We start from the raw sequence: 17,295 nt of genomic DNA, 5'->3' as shown, positions 1-17,295 counted from the left end.
ACTAGTCTTCGGCACCCAAAAAATTCTCATCTTCACAAAACGAACCCCAAAGTCACTACGGCGAAGTTGAATCGGCTTTGCGAAAAATGAATGTGATGTCACCGAATCCAACGAAAAATAAAACGTAGTAATGTGAAGCCACTAACCCATCAATGCTCCATCACGTGCCAGTCTCCTTAGCTCAATTGGGAGAGCGCCAGACTGAAGTCTTCTCAGTCACAATCATCTGGAGGTATCGTGTTCGATCCACGAAGGGGACAAAGAAAAGAGAAAACGTGCCTAGGGTTTACCATAGGATATGTCGAACAATTTTTTTTTCTTCTCTAATCTTGCATAGATACCATTTTTTCCCCTTCTCCGTTCCTCACAATTTTTTGTGTAACTGGAATTCAATCAATCTTAAGTATTCGAGATCACAGGTACAGATCGTAGGCATGAAATGAGGATAAACGTATGTATTTAATCCTTCTCTAGGTGTTTTTTCCATCTCCATATATGACTAAAGGTATATACATTGTGATAAGAATAAGTGGTGGGCCAGCCCTTTTGTGTTTTTTTTCTAGCAGTTTGAACGCCAACCCTTACACTCATGTGATGTAGCTCTGTTACTGTTTGGTTCAGATTTGACGATGAGATCGCTTAGCTGAGGAACTTGGAGGCGAAGCGGCGGAGCCTGTTGTTGCGGTTGCCTTGGTTCTGACCGTTACGGTTGCCCTGGTTTTGACCGCGGCCCTGACCTTGACCTTGACCCTGTTGGCCCTGACCCTGGCCCTGCTGTCCTTGTTGAACCTGGCCCTGGCCCTGGCCCTGCTGTCCGCGTTGCCCCTGACCTTGTTGTCCTTGCTGACCCTGACCTTGGTTACCGTTCTGGTTGCCCTTGTTGCCGTTGCCAGCGTTGGGATTCTGAGTCGCTTCGGGCAGGAGAGCTATGGAGTACGTTAGTAACTAATCCCCATTCATCATTAAACAATCAAACGCACCGGAAATGGCACTAGCACCCTCGTTGCCCCCCGCAGCACCAGCAGCCTGGTTGGCTGCGATAGCAGCAGGGAGATCTTTCTGGTTCTGAAGAATTTGTGCAGAGATACCCTCAAGTGTCTGAGCAGTGTCGACAGCTAGTGGCAGTGAGTATATATACATGGGTGTGCTAGCGCCAGGGGGGATGATGAAATAAAATATTGAACTTACCGGAAGCGCTCTTGTCAGTACGGCCAGTGCCATCAGTCTGTTGAACGGCGAAGCATCCACCAAAGGGGCCGGCAATAGCGTTGTTACGGCAGCGAATGGTGCAGATGTTTCCGGTGGATGCACCAAGGCAGTTGAACTTGTCGGGCATCTGAACATTGATGGTAAATTCCTTCTCCTTGGCTTGGGAGAGACCGAAGGAGCCAGGCACGTTGTTGGATACCTTCAGGGGAGTGAAGGTGGTCACGGCATTGCTAGTCTCGTCCATGTCGCACTCGAACGGTCCAGCTCCATCAGCATTGACCTGGTGGATGGTGACTGCCAGGGTGGAGCCAGCAGAGACTTTGGCCATGCGACCAGCGGCGAGTTCGTTCTCAGTCTGCTCGCCAATATCGATGTTACCGGCAATTTCAGTTCGTCCGCAAGCATTGACAATGTTTTGAGTGATCTCCTCGTCGCGAATGATAGTGGCATCCTGCTGGCAAGGAGAGATGGTGGTGCAGTTACGGGCAAGCTCAGGGTCGACTGCAGCAATGTAAGAACCAATTCAATGTCTTGAGCGTCCTAAGAGACATACCCAAGAATCCCTGGCTTTCACCAGAGTCACCAACGGCGGCCAAGATGACAGCGTGCGAGTGCACAGTGGTAAAGAAAGCGACAAGCGCAACGGAAGTAGCAGCAGAGAAATACATATTGATGGGGTTGGAAGGAAGATTGGCGCTCAGCGCTGAGAAATGAATAGAATAGAAAGAAAAGAGAGTAGAGCGTCAAGCTGTAGAAGTGAAGGTTGGAGATGGGTCACTAGCATCACAACTTCTGGACAAGATATATACTACAGAGCATGATCATTTTTGGCCATCATTCCGCCCATGGAATTAATCGAGACTGATTGTAGTCCCCACGTCTATGAGACGTGCGCTGGTATAGGTCAAGGGATGAGTGTATGCGAATTGACTCCTGGGCGCCTCAGTCAATACTTGGCAAAGAACAATGGAGCACGGAATGGTGCCAAGAGAGGAACAAGCTGGTGGTAGTAAGCCTCGAGAGTGCTTGTACGGGATCCACAACGGAACTGCCTAGCTTGTCATGGACGTTTACGCGCTGTGGTGAGGCGACTCCACTGGCTTCAAACTTCGAGAACCCACTGCGCATCATGCCGTAAGGAATATGGCGCTTGCTAGATCGGTAAGGACTGGTCTTTTCTACAGAAGGATGGCAATCCTGAGGCGTGAGAGGTTTCGATGCCCGAAAAGTCAAGTTTCGAATCAAAGCGTAGCACGCCACGGCGAAACATGACGGCTAGGAACAGCCGATCTTGACCGTCCCTGGCACAGTACGCTAGAAACAATGCACGGACGTTTCCCGAAAATTCAGGGCGAATTTGTGCTTTTGCGAGGTTGGGTGAGTTCGGGAGGTGGTGTTTTGAGAGTAGGCGCCGTGAAAAGCGGGTCTTTTCCGTTACATGGTTGTGGGGCTACCCGTTGAAGGTAGCAGCGGAGCCTCCTCGTGCGGTGGGCCTCGGCAGAGGCGCATTGAACTCCGCCTGTCTTCCTCTTTGACAGACGGCATATCTGCTCACGATTGTGGTGTCTGTCTGATCGTGTGGGTCAGTTCTGATGTGAGACAAAGTTGAAGGGATTCAGTTAGATGAAGAAGGGGAGAAGGAATTGTGTTCGGGAGAATGACGACAGTGAAGCAACTGGACATTTGAGTTGAGTATGGATTTCAGTAACTGTACTTTTGTTATTCGGAGGACTCTGCGCAAATGGTATGCCGGTTTGATGAGTACGTACGTGTAGCAGACGGGCCGAAGTCTGCACGTCTGCTCTGCACGTATACACTACTCGTCCAGTGTTACGTAGGTGATAGCCACTGACTTTCGGGAATAACTCTAGACGTTGCAACACAAATCTGCGGATTTTTTCGGCAGTTAGCGAGAGAACCGGATTACAAATTTGATACAGTTGGGGCGGAGCGAGCCGTCAGTAAGGGGCATTTACGACCGAGTCTGGATGGTACGCTTTCACATTCGGGTCACCTTGCCTCGAGAGCGCATGAGAAATGGATAGAGCGGCACATTTACGGGGCTTCGATTGTAAAACTGAAATATTCGGACTAGGCCAAAATGTGCATTGACGGGAGAGTTCCGCTATGATGCTGTGTTCCGCATAGGAGAGTCTTGTCTCGCCATCTTAGAGCCGCAGAGTCTCTTACGAGGGTGCGTTGGAAACCTATATGATCCGCGCCCTTTCTCTAAAAGGCTGAACTTACTAGGCCTTGGTACCTTCGCTTTCATGTGGTAATTCATCTGGTGGCTGCTTAATTGCATCATGGGGCTGGGTTTGATGCCTCAGATGATTATCGCATGATGAATGATGATCTGGAACTGGTCCAGGAAGGACGCATCAAGCGAAGGCTGATTCAGAAGATACTATTAAGTTTTCATTTATTAAGTTCCCACAGTCATTAATAGGAAAGCAAGACTTTAGTACTTTGAAAGGTGGCAGGCACTAGGTACACCATACCACATAGTCTAGCTTCTACCAGTTCAGCGGGAAGGTAAGAAGGACTCAAACAACCGTCTTTCACAAAATGACAGCAAAACGAGGTGAAAGTTATTCCAGTATATTTTATGAAGAAAGTACTATCATTGTTCTTCAACACTCGTTGTCAAGTAACCCTATGCTAGAATCATAGTACTATGTACCAAGCCCCATCGGCACCGCCACACCCCTCGTCCCCGCAACCCTTGCCCCAATCGCCGAATAATCGCCGTCAGCCTCGCAACAATCAGACCACTTTCATCACTACACCCGCAGAAAACCGACAAGCAATTCCCCCCCAGCCCAACATTTTCCTTTTTGCTACTCCAATTATTACACCCAGCGCACTGCGCGACCCCAAAAATGAACACAGTAAACACCGCCGCAAAACCCTCGTTTCTCAATTTACTAACGTTCAATCCCCATAGGTAAAATCAGTCTAGTACGTCACCTCTCTCCATCTCTCATCCCCATACGTCCCCCAACCTCCCACACCCAACTAACCCCGACTCACCCACAGCTACGGCTGGGCAACCTTCATCGTCGCCGGCGGCGGCGCCTATTTCTTCGCCAAACGCAGCATCAACGCGGACCGAGCCCACAAAGCAGAGCTCGACCGACAAAAGCGCGCGCGCATCTACGAGCTGGAGCATGGCATTCAACCACCCACAACTACTCCTTTGAACCCGACGGCGCGGGCCGGATCAACGCAAGCGGCACCGCGTAGTGTGACGAGTGAATTGGGGCGGCTGCGGAGCGAAGGCGGGAGTAATGGCAATGGGGGAGGCATGGGACAGGTAGAGGGGAATCCGAGTGTGCAGGCGAGTCAGGATCCGGCACCTACAAGGCATGCGCCTGCGGATGAGGGGCAGAGGGTTGGAGAGAAGAGCAAGTACGAGGCTAGTGATGTGTATCGGAGTAGAAAGGGGGATCGGTTCTCATGAGCTACGAGTCGGTCGCATGTGCGGGAACGAAGTAGACCGGATGTACAATATATATATGTATACAAGCAAAGTTTTGATTGCAGACGGCTATCAAGACGTCACATTACAAAGGACTTTTGAGGCCTTTGTTCGTCGGGGGACGAGCTGCGATGGTTGATAGTAAAAGCAACAGGAGCGGCCGCCTCGAGCTACGGTACCAAAAGACTAAACAGATCCAAACGCCGGCGCAATATATCTGGGTATAGAACGTTCATGTTTCATCCCATACATGACCGATTATTCCTATCGCTTGCATTTCAAGCTATTAGCATCACCTCACAAAAAGAGATTGCTTTTTGGGCTGTCCCTTCGCTTCTCGTATAGCCACTTGTTGTTCAACCCTACGCTGGCCTTGCCAGTGGACGGTGTGGGTGTACCCGGGGTCACGCTGCTCGAACTATCACCAAACAGACTGCTGCTCATTGAACTATTGTAGCTCAAGCGCTTTGCTGCTGACCCGCTGAGGTTGAAGGGAGAGTTGGATGTTGAACCCCCCAGATTTGGGCGAGGACTGCCGTTGAACGGGGAGTAGTCTTGATTGCTGAAGCTGTTACTGCGTGGTGTGGATCGCTGGTAGCGAGGCGGCGTGACAAAGTTTGGAGAGGCATAGGCAGACCCTGGTGTCGGGGGCGCATGCACGTCTGCTTTGAGGCCCATCGAGGCGCGCTGCGAGGGAGTAAGAGGTATGTCGGCGATGTCATCGGGGTAGTAGCGGCGGACGAGTGGGAGGAATGCAATGACGATATTGGCTGCGAAGATGATTCGGACGGCGAGTATGGCCCATGCACTGAAGGGCACCGCTTTTACGACTGCGTTGATGGGGGCACTGGGGGCATGTTAGGGCCTGCAGGGCGCGCTGCTTGGAGGGCAATACTCACGCCGCATATCCCACCAGCTTCACTTTTTCGCTCACGCTTTGGCCGTATACCGAGAGAAATAGCAGGCCAGAGTTGAGCACAATAGCGCGCACATTGCGCTCGTCAAAGGTAGTAGCGTACTGGCGACGCGCAATCTCGTCAAACTGTGGATGTCGCCAGGAGCCGTTGGGCGTGGGCTGTTGCTCTGTCTGGGCAGATGGCGTCGTAGGCATGGGCGGCGTCGCCGAGTGCGTTTTTCGTGCAAGCGACATGGTGAGCTGCAGGTGGAGCTTGTGCGATGGGTGTTTGTTTGGCTCGAGGAGGGAGGCTCGCTGAAGGACAAAGCGCGAGTGTCACGTGCTTGGCTGTGGTGATGCTGCGGGGTTAGTAATCTATGTCTATGCCTAGATGCTCTTCAGTGAGACTCTAGGCTATAGTGACATGTTTGCAATGGCTGGGGTGGAGGGTGAATGCTAGTACATGGTGTGTTGGATAGCAACCATGTTTTGCCCAGGGCCCTCGGAGAACGGCGCGAGCGTTGGAGGAAGCGCGACAGGGGTCCCATGACTAGCCGCTCCCCCGCCGCCATCCCGCTGCTTGCTACTGCGCCTTCCACACCTTCACTCTCTTCCATGTGAACACAGCCATATCCAGCCATGACCGGAGTTGTCCAACAGATCGATGGGGCCATCGCGAGCCTCCTCAGCGGTTGGAATACCTACACTACCGTCATCGCCTTTTCTATAGTCGGCTTCCTCGGATGGATGGTCTACGACAACGCCGATGCCGATACCCACCCACTACTGCTCGCACGACAGGCCCAGGCTTCATACGTGAGGCAGCCGGGAGAGTCAGCCATCTTCAGGTCTCCCGAAACTCCCCATGGCTGTATGTTTGTTCCATGACTGCTGCTTCTATGCCTCCAACTAACCCCGCCAGACCCCCTCCGCACCGGCCTGGCCGTAAAAGCTCCGGGCGCTCCCATGTACTCTGCCGGCAAAGATGGCGATCTCCGTGATATCTGGCGACGTGTGACAGGCGAGATTCCCCTCGATAAGGGTGCTACATCCAGCGGTAGTGCACACATCATGACTGTCTTCGGCAAGGAAGGTGTCACCGAGCACCCACTTGAAGAAGTCACCAAGGAAATTGCTGTCATCGGGAAACATCTACAGGCTCGTAGCGCAAAGCGTGTTGCCGTCTATCTACCCAACAGCCTCGAGTTTCTCTGCACGCTCTTCGCCGGCGCCTTCTACGGCTTTACACCCATCCTGATCCCGTACAACCAACCCCACCAAACTCTCATTGAACTTCTCGTGCAAACAGGTGCCGACGCACTGATTGCCGAGGCCGGCTCCGTTCCCCTCTCAGACGTCAGCCAAGCCGTATCAGGCCTTCGTTCGATTGTCTGGACCGTAGAAAAGACCAGTAGGCATATGGATTGGAGCGAGGTACCCGAGGGCATTGGTGGCAAGGTCGATGTGGCTGTCTGGCATGAGCTTGTACAAGAGCACAAGAACAGCGCCGCTCCGCTCCCCACGACTTCTGAGAAGGCTCCTGGCATTGTCTTTCTTTGGCAAGAGGCCCCCGGAAAGCCTGCCGAGATTGTCGAATTCACGCAACAGGTACGTCCTTGCAGCAAAATGATATGACAGCCTCTCTAACAAGGACAGAATATTGTTGCTGCCACTGGCGCGCTCATTACATCTCTTCCGTCAATCCGCCGTCTCAATGCATCGGATACGTTCCTCCCTGCTGATGCCTTTACCCACTCGTATTGCCTGTGCTTGACTCTTGCAGCATTGTTTTCGCATGCGACCGTCATCATCCAATCTGTGGCTGGCCCGGGCGTTGATCTGACACTTGCTACTCGTTCCGTCGCTCCTACTGTCACTGTCGTATCTGCTGAGACTGCAGCAAAGCTTCATAGTACCACCAAGTCTTCTGCAATTGGTGCCGCTAAGAAGCTGGCCCATTACCTCGAGTCGCGCATGTTGGCTGCTGGCCGACTTCCTACTGACAGCTTTCTCACCAAGTTAAATGCCCCGGCCAGGGCGGAAATTGGCACCACGCCTGGCAAGTTGCGCCTGATGTTTGTTTCGGAACGACAAGGCTTGAACACCCCACCGCTGAGCTCGGAAGATCTGTCTGACCTTCGAATCTACACCAAGGCTCGCATTGTGTACGCTTTGACCACGGCCAAGGTGGCCGGGGCCGTGGCACAGACGAACATGTACGACTACCGAAGTGATTCGGCGTCGAACAAGCACAGTCATTTCGGTATTCCACTAAGCTGTGTTGAGATCAAGCTGAAGGACACTGCACAGCACAAGACTACCGACGAGCAAGTGGTTGGAGAGCTTGTTGTAGCTGGTTGGTCGGTAGCGGGTGGCCAGGTATCACTGGGAGTGAACGCCACTATCCGGGACGACCATACGTTGGCGTATGTATAGGTGCATGGTGAAAGTTGGTGAGGAGAGGGCGAATGTACACATACATATATCTAGAATAGTATATGGGTAGGAATCTAGGCCCAGGAGAATGCATCCTTCAGCACACAGGGGAATAAGTACCGTGCATACATACTATGTAAAGCTTACAATGAGAGGAGAAGCGGAGACTACTTGCTCGCGTGGAGAGGGACCCTCCGGGGCATTGGAGCCGAAGCGCCACCGAGCCGCGCCCTGCTAGTGCTAGTGTTGAGATGGCCGGGGTGTCTTATCTGCACCTTGGGATGCCTGGGCGAATGACAGGCGATGGCCAGGTGGTTGACTCGCCATCGACCAGTGGCACAGATGGCTGTGACTGGCTCTATACGAGAACTTACTTGAACCAGACACTCTGAGGCGTCGTCGGGCCCCTCGCCTAACCGTACTGACCTCTCCCCAACCCGTTCGTCCCCAGCTGTCAAGCAAATTAGACGGTTCCCTCATGCGCTTATCTTATCATCACCATGCCTTGATACGTATAACTAGTCGTGGTAACGGCCAAATGGACGGCGATCTGCCCCATACCCATGGTTGGCTTCCCATAGATAAAGACCTGTGCCCGTCCCTCTGTGCGCGACATCGAGGCCAGACGCTTCGCGACTCCAGTCAGTTCTTGACATTGCTCCGTCGGCAAGCTTGCCACTAGGTCATCATGCCTTTTATCGAGAAGCCGCATTGGACCATCAAGGTCGAGCAGCCTCGTAGTGCCTTTGCAGAGGGCAATGCGCGCTGGTAAGTAACAAACGCGCCCTTATCTAACATGGAGAGAGAAAAAAACTCTTGCTAACCTACTCAACTTCCACAGGACCAACAAAGACTTGGATCCTGTCCCGAGGCATGCCCGAAAGTGGGGTGTGACCAGTTTCATCTCGTACTGGATTTCGGATGCCTTCAAGTATGCGCCTCGAGACGAATGCGTCAACCGTGATTCTAACGGCATTGCAGTGCTGCAACATGGCAATTCGCATCCAGCATCATCGCAATTGGTACGCGATCTCCATGTCACTCGAATCCCCTTATTCTGACCACCCTGCACAGGTCTTACCTGGCGCGAATCCCTCGGCATAGTTGCCCTCGCCTTCTTCATGATCTCCTTCGTGATAGCACTCAACGGCGCAATTGGAGTCCTCCACCACGTCCCCTTTCCCGTCATTGCACGCGCCTCATGGGGCTTCTGGGGCTCCTACGTCGCCATCGTCTCCCGCGCCATTCTCGCCATTTTCTGGTTCGCCATTCAGAACATGAACGGTGCCAATTCGGTTCGCGTCATGATTGGCGCCATATGGCCTTCCTTCCTCACCCTCAAGAACGGTATTCCAGAGAGCCAGGGCATCGATACGGCCACCATGATTAGTTTCTTCATATTCTGGCTCGGAAGTTTGCCCTTTTTGGTCATGCATCCCAATCAGTTGAGGTGGCTGTTTATGGCAAAGAGTATCATTGTGCCTATTGCGTGGATCGCCATTCTCATCTGGGCCTTTGTTTCTACCGGTGGAGGCGGCGAGATGTTCAACCAAACTGCTACCCTCAAGGGAAGTGCGTATTCGTGGGGTTTCCTCTCGTCTCTGACTGCCGTTACTGGAAACTATGCCACGCTTTCCGTCAACCAGGTAGGCTTGTTCACTTCCAGCGTCAAAACTCTCAGATCTAACTTATTCGACAGTCGGATTTCTCGCGTTACTCGCGTGTCTCGGTGAAATGGCAATGCATCTACGTCCCGTTCCTTCCCCTGGTCTTCACCTTCATCGCCTTCATCGGAGTCGCTGCCACTTCCGCTGGTGCTGCTCAATACGGCGAAATCAACTGGGACCCCATGGCGCTCGTTGCACACTGGGACAACCGCGCGTGCCGTTTCTTCGCCGCCTTTAGTTTTGCCCTTGCCGCCCTGGGTGTGAACATCTCTGCCAACTCGCTCTCTGCCGCAAACGACCTCATGGCCCTATTCCCACAGTACATCAACATCCGCCGCGGTCAGCTCCTTTGCGCAATCCTCTGCTGGGCATTGGTACCCTGGAAGATTCTTGCTAGCGCCGGCAGCTTCCTCAACTTCATGGCTGCGTATGCCATTTTCTTGGGCCCCATTGCGGCAATCATGGTTATCGATTTCTGGGTCGTACATCGCGCCAAATACGACACGCTGGCGCTGTTCCAGTACAATGGTATCTACAGGTACACGGCTGGTGTCAATTGGCGTGCCATTGCCGCTTTTCTCGTTGGCGTTGCACCAAACTTGCCTGGTTTCATCCACTCTATCAACCACAAGATCGACGTTGGCGTGGGCGCGAGACCGTACAGCTTTGGCTGGATGCTGGGCTTCGTGGGCACGGCTCTCGTATACATGTTGCTTGAGATGATGATTGCGCCGCCAACGGAGACTCTTATCGAGAAGCCTGTATATCCCGATGAGATTTACGATGAGAGTGGATACGTGGATGAAGGCGTTAGTGTGGGCAGTGGAACTGAAGAGGCCAGGAATGAGAAGATTGGGTGGAAGGCGAGAATGAATCGCATCTTGTAGAGTAACAGGGGGCTGAAATGAGTGTTCAAGTTGGTGTCATAAATCTTTTGAAGTCATTGACTACTTTATACGAACAAACATCGAATGAGGGTATTTTATCATGAACCAAATTCCGCAACAAGACTCTTAGCCTTTCCAAACGAACGCACTCCTTCCATCCCATCCCCATCTCCATCTCTTACAACCCCATCACAACTCCCACCAAACCCGCAACCCCAACCACCGCCCCAACACCCACCTGTGCCTTCCCCCCAGCACCCTGCTGCTCCTGTGGCTCCGCACTCGCCGCCGCAACCTGCAACCCATACGCCGTCGACGTCGCCACAACTCCGCTCACCGTCGTCGTGACGACGCTCGTCGCCGTCGTACTCGCCGTGCACCCCTCCCAACTCGTCCACGGTGCAGACGTACTCCACGGGCCGGCCGTCCACCCAGGCCACTCAGACGGCGGACACTTGGTGCCGCCCCACCACGCCGTCCAGGGCTCGGAGCGCCAGTCCGAGCGCGTAGCCCAGTCGCTGTACGGACCGTAGTTGGAACTGCCCCAGGGACCAACGCCATCGGGACCTGCAGTGTACACATAAAATCAGCATTTTTCTTTTTATGTTGCAAATGGGTTTATAGAAGGATAGCGGACGTACCACCCCAGTGCCTTCCTGGGCCACCGCCAGGACCGAAACCAGGACCGCCCCAGGGACCTTGTCCCGGGCCCCAACTACCAGTTGGCCAGGGTGCGGCGGTCAGGGTCGAAGGGATTTTGCCGTCGGAGAGGAGGGAATTGTATATCGAGGACCATTTTGCTGGGTCGTCTGAGGCCCAGGGGGGACCGGTTTCGTACCAAGCTGCTGTGGAAGTCGGGGTTGGAGCTGGAGTGATTGTTTGGGCGAGGAGAGGGGAGATGAGGGCTGTGAGGGTGGTTGGGAGGAGGAATCTCATCGTGTTCTGTATGCAGTTCTTGGTCTGTCTTCCTTTGGTGTGTGTGTGTGTGTGTGGTTGAAGAACTCTGATAGAAGAGACTACCACTACTTACCAGTATTAATGCTACTTTCCTTCTCTTCAAATACTCATCTTAAACTGACGTACGCGGCCTACGAGGCTAATCGACGCCATGCCGTCTTACCATGCAGTTTCCCCCCCATGATGGGCACCCATTATCCGGAGGGGTCCCGCAAGGGAAAAAGGGATAGAGGCTGAGCAGACGTAGCGTGCGTTTTGCTTGGAAAGCACACTATAGCGCGTCAGAGAACTTTGTAGCCAAAGTGCTTCAAGTCGGAAATCGACAGCCCATCACCGCGCTTACGCGTTCCATGGGACTTGCGTAGACCGTCTCGGATTTCATAGCGTGCACATGTTGTGCAATTGGCTGAGAGGGTACATCATGCAGGGCGAGATATCAGCCCTATGCATGCCACCAGGACGCGGTGTGATGACTTGTTTTGCGCAGTACCGATTGTAGTGGGTTTATCTAATTGGACAAATATGTGCCACAAGGCAATGGCTTCGCTGTAAGAGGTAAGAGGTGGGCTTTGCGAGAGCGCATGCTAGATGTACGTAGATGGTTTCGGAGAATGAGAGCGGGGAGAAATCACGGCAGAGGAACACGCGAAATGTTGTATCACCGTGCGTTGCGTAGGCCATTTGCCATGTTAGTATCGAGCTTGAAACGTCGAGTCGAACTGCTACCACAAGATGGTTGATGAAGTGTTGCTTTTTTTCTTTGTTCCTCCCTGTTCCTGGGAAGGGTGGTTTGGATATGGATATGGTCGTTTGTGAAGCTAGTGTGCTGGGGTAGGCAAATGCGGAAATCCCGCTTGTCGATCAGCCGGCGAGGACGGAGATTCAAACGCCGATGCCATGCTTACTCTTGAGCCAGATCATCGCCAAAGGACACCACTTACAACACATCTCATGACTTGCACGTGTCACCATCGGTGGCCTTGAAGTAAGCAGGCATGGCTACGCAACCCGTTTTTCTCTCATTACGTGGCATGCATATCGTCAAGACTGATCAGGACGTGAAGAATGCGTTTCTCCAAGATTGTACACGGACACATGAGAAGCGACATTGTGTTCCGTGTGCTAAGTCGCATTCAATCACATTGTGGTTACGATTCCAATCTGGGAAAGGCTTGATACATATGTGCCGGATTTCTTGCATCTGAGTGCCGGCTTGTATGCAGCAAGAGCCGAATGAATTGCTTCTGTGGAACGTGTGAACTGCACTGGATGCTTCAGAACGCCGTCACACTGCATGCAGAATGTAGGGAACAAGAATTCCCGCTCTGGTCTCTCAAAATTGTGCCAATTGCCAGACGCTGACTATCCTCTAATTCACATCGGGTAATCGCACGGCAATATCGCCTGACTGTGTGATGTAGCGCACCCAGGGCAATGATGGGTATTGCAGCTGTATCAGTGTTAGTAACTCATGTGCGAAGCCATTTACCAAGTGAACTTACCTTGGGCTCGATAATCTTCAGATACCGTACTTGGATACCCGAAGTAGTAAAGTACGGAATCTCAAACTTGACGTTGATGGGCCTCTTTGCTTTGCCAGCGCCAACTCCCCCCATACTGCCACCAAAACCACCCATCATACCACCGCCCTTCTCGTCATCACCACGAACAGACGGCAGGCCTAGTTCAGCGCGCATGAGAAATTCCTTGCCGCCTCCAAACTGCTTAATCTTCCACACAATGGAGGATGTTTCTGGTGCGTAGTGGACCGTGCCGATATTTGTTCGAAACCGTGGTGTGTCTGCGTCTTCTGGAACGGGTATCGAAATTTGGACATTATTCGCTGTACTTCGTCGCTTAAACTGTGCTCGTGCCTGGAATGTGTTAGCACAGTATTCTTATCGTTGAAGCGCAAATGTTTACCTTTAACATGTATTCTATTCTGCTGCCCGAGTGGCTCTCTACTATGCACTCGACCCAGATGAGGGGCTTGACTTGTGTGTTCAATCGGTAGCTCATGAGCTCAAACTCACCGTCCGGTGGAATAAAGCTGATGGTTCGATCGTTTTCAAATCTTGATAAGCGCACGCATTGGTGAAACTTGACGTCCTCCATCTCGACGGCCTTTCCTCGCGTGGCTCTTCCTGTGCTCTCAAACATGGCCTTATCGTTCAGTCCCAGTCGTAGTTCAGGCATACCTGAGAGGTAACACTTCATCTTGACAGCACCCAGAATTTCTGATCGCAACACGCTGCCGGTCGCAGAGACGAGCAGGTTAAGAGATTCGATAACATCGAGGAAAACTTCGTTCTTGCGGTATCGAATGCCTTCGCTTCGCCAGCTGACGGCGTTTGTGACTGCAATAGGCGGCCGTGCAATTTCGAGCTTGTGCGATTCTTGAGTGATGTACCTGCGCAGAAACTATGTCAGGAACGAATCGCATGATCAAGAACTGGGCATCATACTCTTGTAAGATCTTTGTTTCGGTCGTTTGTGGGTATCCAAAGTCCATCATCTCATCCAGCAGCTCGTAGATGACGACAAAGTTATCCCTTATACTCTCTTCCTCGAGCTCCTTGAAGTACTCTGTAAAGACCTCGACAACCTTGTGCAGGAACAAAAGAATCTCGGCGGCATTTGTGTTGCGTTTTGTAAGGGCGAGAAGGTAGAGGTTGTTGTGGCGGATGTAGAGGTAGTTGATTCCTTCGCTGGAAAAGCATGGTGGGACAGCTGAGCTCTCGTCTTCGGCCTCGCTGAGTAGAACAGGAAACTTTTCAACCGCTGACATGGGAATATCTCCCCGGTAGTTGCGCGCCAAAAGGGTCTACGTACTGGTTAGTATATAGCATTACTCCGGCCTTGACCACCCTACCTTGCCCTTGAGGTCGAGAAAGAAGACGGCCGACGCCATTGTGTGGAATTGTAGATGCTGCAGGGACGAGGACAGAAAAAAAGCAGCTATCTAAGCATCATGCGCGATCAAAGTGCAATTGAGGGGTATTGATGCCTTGTCCTGTCGCGTCTCGGTGATGCCAGAGTACGTGCGGCTCTTCCCGTCTGCCAAGACCCCTTTGAGCGCTAGTCTCCTCCAGGCCTCAGTGCTCCCACTCTTGCACGGTAGAGCGAAAGACAAACATTCTGTATCAGGACACAATCTTTCCAGTTTCATAAGGTTCTCACCCAAAATGGTTCTCAAAGCCAAGAAGACTGGGTCTTGATGATTTGAGCAACTGAATCAATGTGCCGCACCTCGGTGCTCCAGCAAAGTCTCATGTTGCATACGTAGTAGGTCGTGCTGCACTTGATTGCTGCTACCATCTTCTTCGATGTCGCGGAACCAAGAGCTATGCCCAACGCACATATCGATAGCGCTTGTTCACAGTCTGCATGTCAACTTGTCTATGTTTCAAGAGTGCTTGTGTGAATGTGAGGGGCAATTCCACGAATCCAATGGCAAAGATTACTACACGAGGAACTGGTCCTATGCAATTCAAGGTTCTCACTGCACGGCCCCCATGAAAGAAATGGTCGAAAGCAGCAATCTCAAGTAATAGCTAGAACATTACCTTTCCCTTTTCAGGTATCGTGTCTGTTTAATAGTAATGCACCGCGTAAGTGTATTGCCTCGATCTCAGGGACTGCAACTGCTCAGGAATCATGTTGTCTTGTTTACTCATCTTTACGTAGTAGTAATTGAACCCTTAGCATGTTCGCAAAGTCTAGAAATGTTCTCAAAGAAGCATTTGCGCTCCACTTCTATACTCCTCTCGGCACCACCTGCGCTTTCATCACGTGTGCACAAACAGTCCGCCCCGCTCGCTTTCACACCAGCGGAAGGAGTAAAGAAGCACCTGCTTGGCTGTGTCACCTCTACTAAATCTCCTCTCTGATCCAAACGCACTCACTGCAACCAGCTTCGAAAGACAACCCAAATGCTGCAAGTATGTCGCATCAGTCAAATGAATACAGTTCGGAAGCACGCCACGCGTGGGTACGCGAGCAAGGTGAGTGCCTAACTCTCGGTCAAATCAGTTGCTCGACTGCTTGCTATTTCTATAGCGGTACCCTCCTACTAACGCAGGACAGCGGCGTATCAGCGAGTGCGTCTGCGCGTGCGCATCCTTGAAGATGTATGCAGGCTCGCACAAGAAGACGATCAGCTAGGGAACGTACTGTGCATAGCGCCGGACATACTGCGTAGACTTGAGAAGCACCAATTCCCGTATCCGTTGCGTCTCGAGGGTCTGAATGATGCACAAGTTGTTGAGGAAGCTATTGCCGCTCGAAAGTGGTTATTTGCTGTACTCGATTGTCAAATCAAGGTCATGCCGCGGGAGCAAGAGATGCTAACAATCAAGCTCGCTGTCGGAAAGCAACTCAAAGGTCAACAGGGAGACTGGACCGAGAAGGAGAGGCTGTATATGGCTCTCACAGACTACAGTCTTCCTTCACGCGAGAGCCGTTTGCAGGCTGGATTTATGGTGGTGCTGCATTGCAATCTTGCAGAACATTTGCAGGATATTGTCAAGCTTGGTGCAATATATACTGAGCGCCTCCAGCGCTTGTCAGACGAGGCCGCCGACTTCCTAGATACGCTAACACATATTGCGGACAAAGCAGAGTCCATCGTAGTCGACCACTTTGCTTGCGCTATACCCTTGGCGCAGCTTGCTACTACTGCGAATGACACCCCTGTTATCGGTCATGACACTGCTGCGTGTTGTCCAATATGCCAGAATCCTTACACCGCCCTCTCCGAATTCCCGATCTGTGTGCTTCTGGATGACTATCCAGTGCGGATCAAGCATTGTGGGCATATCGTCGGCAAAGCTTGCCTTGAGCAGTGGATGATGACGCCAAAAATCGACGAGGCCAAATACCCCCACCGCACGTGTCCACTGTGTCGGGTCAAGGTGGAAGGGGTAAAGTGTCCGGAGACGCCCCGAGCTTTAAAGAAGCATTTCCAAGAGGACCGAAGAGCTATGGAAGCTCTCCACGAGCTGATCTATGGCTTTGGTGTGGAGCTGGAGGACTGCATGAGTGCGGTGGCTCAGTGCATGAGCGAGGAGATTGCGTGCATTGAGCTTTTGGCTGTGGTTGCACGCACCGGCAGCAACAAGGAGCAGTCTGAAGTGCTGAAGAGGAAGCTAAAGGAACTGCAAAAGGAGAAGCGGGTATGGGGCTTCAGAGGAGAGGGAGCATGGAGCAGGTTGAGCGAAGAGTGGATGAACAGCGGCGTTGTCCGAGGGGCATGAGGCATTTTATTCTGGCACCATGTTCCTTCGACCAAGGAGGTGTGGAGGATAGGCAGCTGTAGAGGGATGTTTTGAGTAATGATAACGACGGGTCGGGTCAGGAGACAATGGACACCGGTGGGTGGAGTGGGTGTTGGGATGGCCCTGGATGGGAGATTTGGTGTCTCCGCCGTCGGTTGAGGCAGTGCAAGTAAGTGCAAGCAAGAGACTAGTCGATGAGCCATTTTCAACAAGAGCGTCCAGCTCGTTTTGTGCATATGTCCATATTTCCAAGCCGATCCGCTCAAAAGCCAAGAAAGCAGCGGATCTACAGCGGACACGAAAGAACGCATCAAGTGATCAGCGAGCCTACACGGTTGATAGACGGCGGAGGGCCTGGATTGGCAGGTGTTGCTACACGGCCCGCCTGCGATGGAGTCTACTCGGCATACACGCTCACGAGCACGGGGTTGCTCAACACGGACAATGTCCGCAGGCGTAAAGCGTAAAGGCCATGGTGGCTGGGCGC

At 52.3% G+C, this 17,295-nt stretch overlaps 8 protein-coding genes and 1 non-coding gene across 9 annotated transcripts; 5 read left to right on the top strand and 4 right to left on the bottom strand.

The window, feature by feature from the left end:
• The first annotated feature begins 170 nt into the window (after positions 1 to 170).
• PSV08DRAFT_t22 lies at positions 171 to 260 on the top strand. The gene has a single exon. It is a non-coding gene; the product is annotated as a tRNA-Phe (tRNA).
• A 318-nt stretch (positions 261 to 578) lies between these two features.
• PSV08DRAFT_388962 (uncharacterized protein) lies at positions 579 to 1,922 on the bottom strand. Its single transcript, XM_014226352.2, has 4 exons — positions 1,763 to 1,922; positions 1,189 to 1,710; positions 981 to 1,115; positions 579 to 926 (listed from the first exon to the last, which is right to left on the bottom strand). Exons 1-4 carry the CDS (start codon positions 1,875 to 1,877, stop codon positions 640 to 642), a joined length of 1,059 nt encoding a protein of 352 aa, XP_014081827.1. The 5' UTR covers positions 1,878 to 1,922; the 3' UTR covers positions 579 to 639.
• A 2,169-nt stretch (positions 1,923 to 4,091) lies between these two features.
• Positions 4,092 to 4,908, top strand: PSV08DRAFT_388956 (uncharacterized protein; the record flags this gene model as incomplete). Its single annotated transcript, XM_014226353.2, has 2 exons — positions 4,092 to 4,156; positions 4,249 to 4,908. 2 exons carry the CDS (start codon positions 4,092 to 4,094, stop codon positions 4,670 to 4,672), a joined length of 489 nt encoding a protein of 162 aa, XP_014081828.1. The 3' UTR covers positions 4,673 to 4,908.
• PSV08DRAFT_290492 (nuclear pore complex component-domain-containing protein) lies at positions 4,728 to 6,040 on the bottom strand. The gene is made up of 2 exons (XM_014226354.2): positions 5,590 to 6,040; positions 4,728 to 5,537 (listed from the first exon to the last, which is right to left on the bottom strand). Exons 1-2 carry the CDS (start codon positions 5,838 to 5,840, stop codon positions 4,988 to 4,990), a joined length of 801 nt encoding a protein of 266 aa, XP_014081829.1. The 5' UTR covers positions 5,841 to 6,040; the 3' UTR covers positions 4,728 to 4,987.
• A 184-nt stretch (positions 6,041 to 6,224) lies between these two features.
• Positions 6,225 to 8,137, top strand: PSV08DRAFT_401168 (uncharacterized protein; the record flags this gene model as incomplete). The annotated part of the gene is made up of 3 exons (XM_014226355.1): positions 6,225 to 6,456; positions 6,508 to 7,193; positions 7,242 to 8,137. 3 exons carry the CDS (start codon positions 6,225 to 6,227, stop codon positions 8,019 to 8,021), a joined length of 1,698 nt encoding a protein of 565 aa, XP_014081830.1. The 3' UTR covers positions 8,022 to 8,137.
• A 498-nt stretch (positions 8,138 to 8,635) lies between these two features.
• On the top strand, positions 8,636 to 10,735 carry PSV08DRAFT_409152 (permease for cytosine/purines, uracil, thiamine, allantoin-domain-containing protein). The gene is made up of 5 exons (XM_014226356.2): positions 8,636 to 8,789; positions 8,863 to 8,952; positions 9,003 to 9,043; positions 9,096 to 9,667; positions 9,721 to 10,735. Exons 1-5 carry the CDS (start codon positions 8,710 to 8,712, stop codon positions 10,573 to 10,575), a joined length of 1,638 nt encoding a protein of 545 aa, XP_014081831.1. The 5' UTR covers positions 8,636 to 8,709; the 3' UTR covers positions 10,576 to 10,735.
• PSV08DRAFT_290465 (uncharacterized protein) lies at positions 10,734 to 11,569 on the bottom strand. Its single transcript, XM_014226357.2, has 2 exons — positions 11,217 to 11,569; positions 10,734 to 11,142 (listed from the first exon to the last, which is right to left on the bottom strand). The coding sequence occupies exons 1-2, from the start codon at positions 11,509 to 11,511 to the stop codon at positions 10,754 to 10,756; spliced, it is 684 nt and encodes a 227-aa protein (XP_014081832.1). The 5' UTR covers positions 11,512 to 11,569; the 3' UTR covers positions 10,734 to 10,753.
• Positions 11,570 to 12,652: 1,083 nt separating this feature from the next.
• On the bottom strand, positions 12,653 to 14,547 carry PSV08DRAFT_290439 (Mu homology domain-containing protein). Its single transcript, XM_014226358.2, has 5 exons — positions 14,405 to 14,547; positions 13,998 to 14,356; positions 13,456 to 13,942; positions 13,035 to 13,406; positions 12,653 to 12,982 (listed from the first exon to the last, which is right to left on the bottom strand). The coding sequence occupies exons 1-5, from the start codon at positions 14,441 to 14,443 to the stop codon at positions 12,902 to 12,904; spliced, it is 1,338 nt and encodes a 445-aa protein (XP_014081833.1). The 5' UTR covers positions 14,444 to 14,547; the 3' UTR covers positions 12,653 to 12,901.
• Positions 14,548 to 15,348: 801 nt separating this feature from the next.
• Positions 15,349 to 16,787, top strand: PSV08DRAFT_401164 (uncharacterized protein; the record flags this gene model as incomplete). The annotated part of the gene is made up of 2 exons (XM_014226359.2): positions 15,349 to 15,536; positions 15,619 to 16,787. Exons 1-2 carry the CDS (start codon positions 15,476 to 15,478, stop codon positions 16,785 to 16,787), a joined length of 1,230 nt encoding a protein of 409 aa, XP_014081834.1. The 5' UTR covers positions 15,349 to 15,475.
• Positions 16,788 to 17,295: the final 508 nt, after the last annotated feature.

This window comes from Bipolaris maydis, assembly GCF_028858645.1.
Source record: "Bipolaris maydis strain C4 unplaced genomic scaffold PSV08scaffold_5, whole genome shotgun sequence".
Taxonomy (NCBI): Eukaryota; Fungi; Ascomycota; class Dothideomycetes; order Pleosporales; family Pleosporaceae; genus Bipolaris; species Bipolaris maydis.
The sequence above is the reverse complement of the archived record's forward strand: the minus strand, read 5'-3'. Positions and strand labels throughout refer to the sequence as shown.

What these genes read in the sequence shown, in the direction of transcription:
- PSV08DRAFT_388962 (XM_014226352.2), bottom strand. Translation starts at nt 1,877, where the DNA reads ATGTATTTCTCTGCTGCTACTTCCGTTGCGCTTGTCGCTTTCTTTACC. An exon ending in TACTGACAAGAGCGCTTCCG is followed by an intron (nt 1,116 to 1,188) that starts GTAAGTTCAATA and finishes CACTGCCACTAG; the next exon opens with CTGTCGACACTGCTCAGACA. An exon ending in GGGTGCTAGTGCCATTTCCG is followed by an intron (nt 927 to 980) that starts GTGCGTTTGATT and finishes CGTACTCCATAG; the next exon opens with CTCTCCTGCCCGAAGCGACT.
- PSV08DRAFT_290492 (XM_014226354.2), bottom strand. Translation starts at nt 5,840, where the DNA reads ATGTCGCTTGCACGAAAAACGCACTCGGCGACGCCGCCCATGCCTACG. An exon ending in AAGCTGGTGGGATATGCGGC is followed by an intron (nt 5,538 to 5,589) that starts GTGAGTATTGCC and finishes ACATGCCCCCAG; the next exon opens with TGCCCCCATCAACGCAGTCG.
- PSV08DRAFT_409152 (XM_014226356.2), top strand. Translation starts at nt 8,710, where the DNA reads ATGCCTTTTATCGAGAAGCCGCATTGGACCATCAAGGTCGAGCAGCCT. An exon ending in GCAGAGGGCAATGCGCGCTG is followed by an intron (nt 8,790 to 8,862) that starts GTAAGTAACAAA and finishes CAACTTCCACAG; the next exon opens with GACCAACAAAGACTTGGATC. An exon ending in ATCCAGCATCATCGCAATTG is followed by an intron (nt 9,044 to 9,095) that starts GTACGCGATCTC and finishes CACCCTGCACAG; the next exon opens with GTCTTACCTGGCGCGAATCC.
- PSV08DRAFT_290465 (XM_014226357.2), bottom strand. Translation starts at nt 11,511, where the DNA reads ATGAGATTCCTCCTCCCAACCACCCTCACAGCCCTCATCTCCCCTCTC. An exon ending in CCCAGGAAGGCACTGGGGTG is followed by an intron (nt 11,143 to 11,216) that starts GTACGTCCGCTA and finishes TGTACACTGCAG; the next exon opens with GTCCCGATGGCGTTGGTCCC.
- PSV08DRAFT_290439 (XM_014226358.2), bottom strand. Translation starts at nt 14,443, where the DNA reads ATGGCGTCGGCCGTCTTCTTTCTCGACCTCAAGGGCAAG. An exon ending in TTCTCGACCTCAAGGGCAAG is followed by an intron (nt 14,357 to 14,404) that starts GTAGGGTGGTCA and finishes ACCAGTACGTAG; the next exon opens with ACCCTTTTGGCGCGCAACTA. An exon ending in TGAAGATTATCGAGCCCAAG is followed by an intron (nt 12,983 to 13,034) that starts GTAAGTTCACTT and finishes ACACTGATACAG; the next exon opens with CTGCAATACCCATCATTGCC.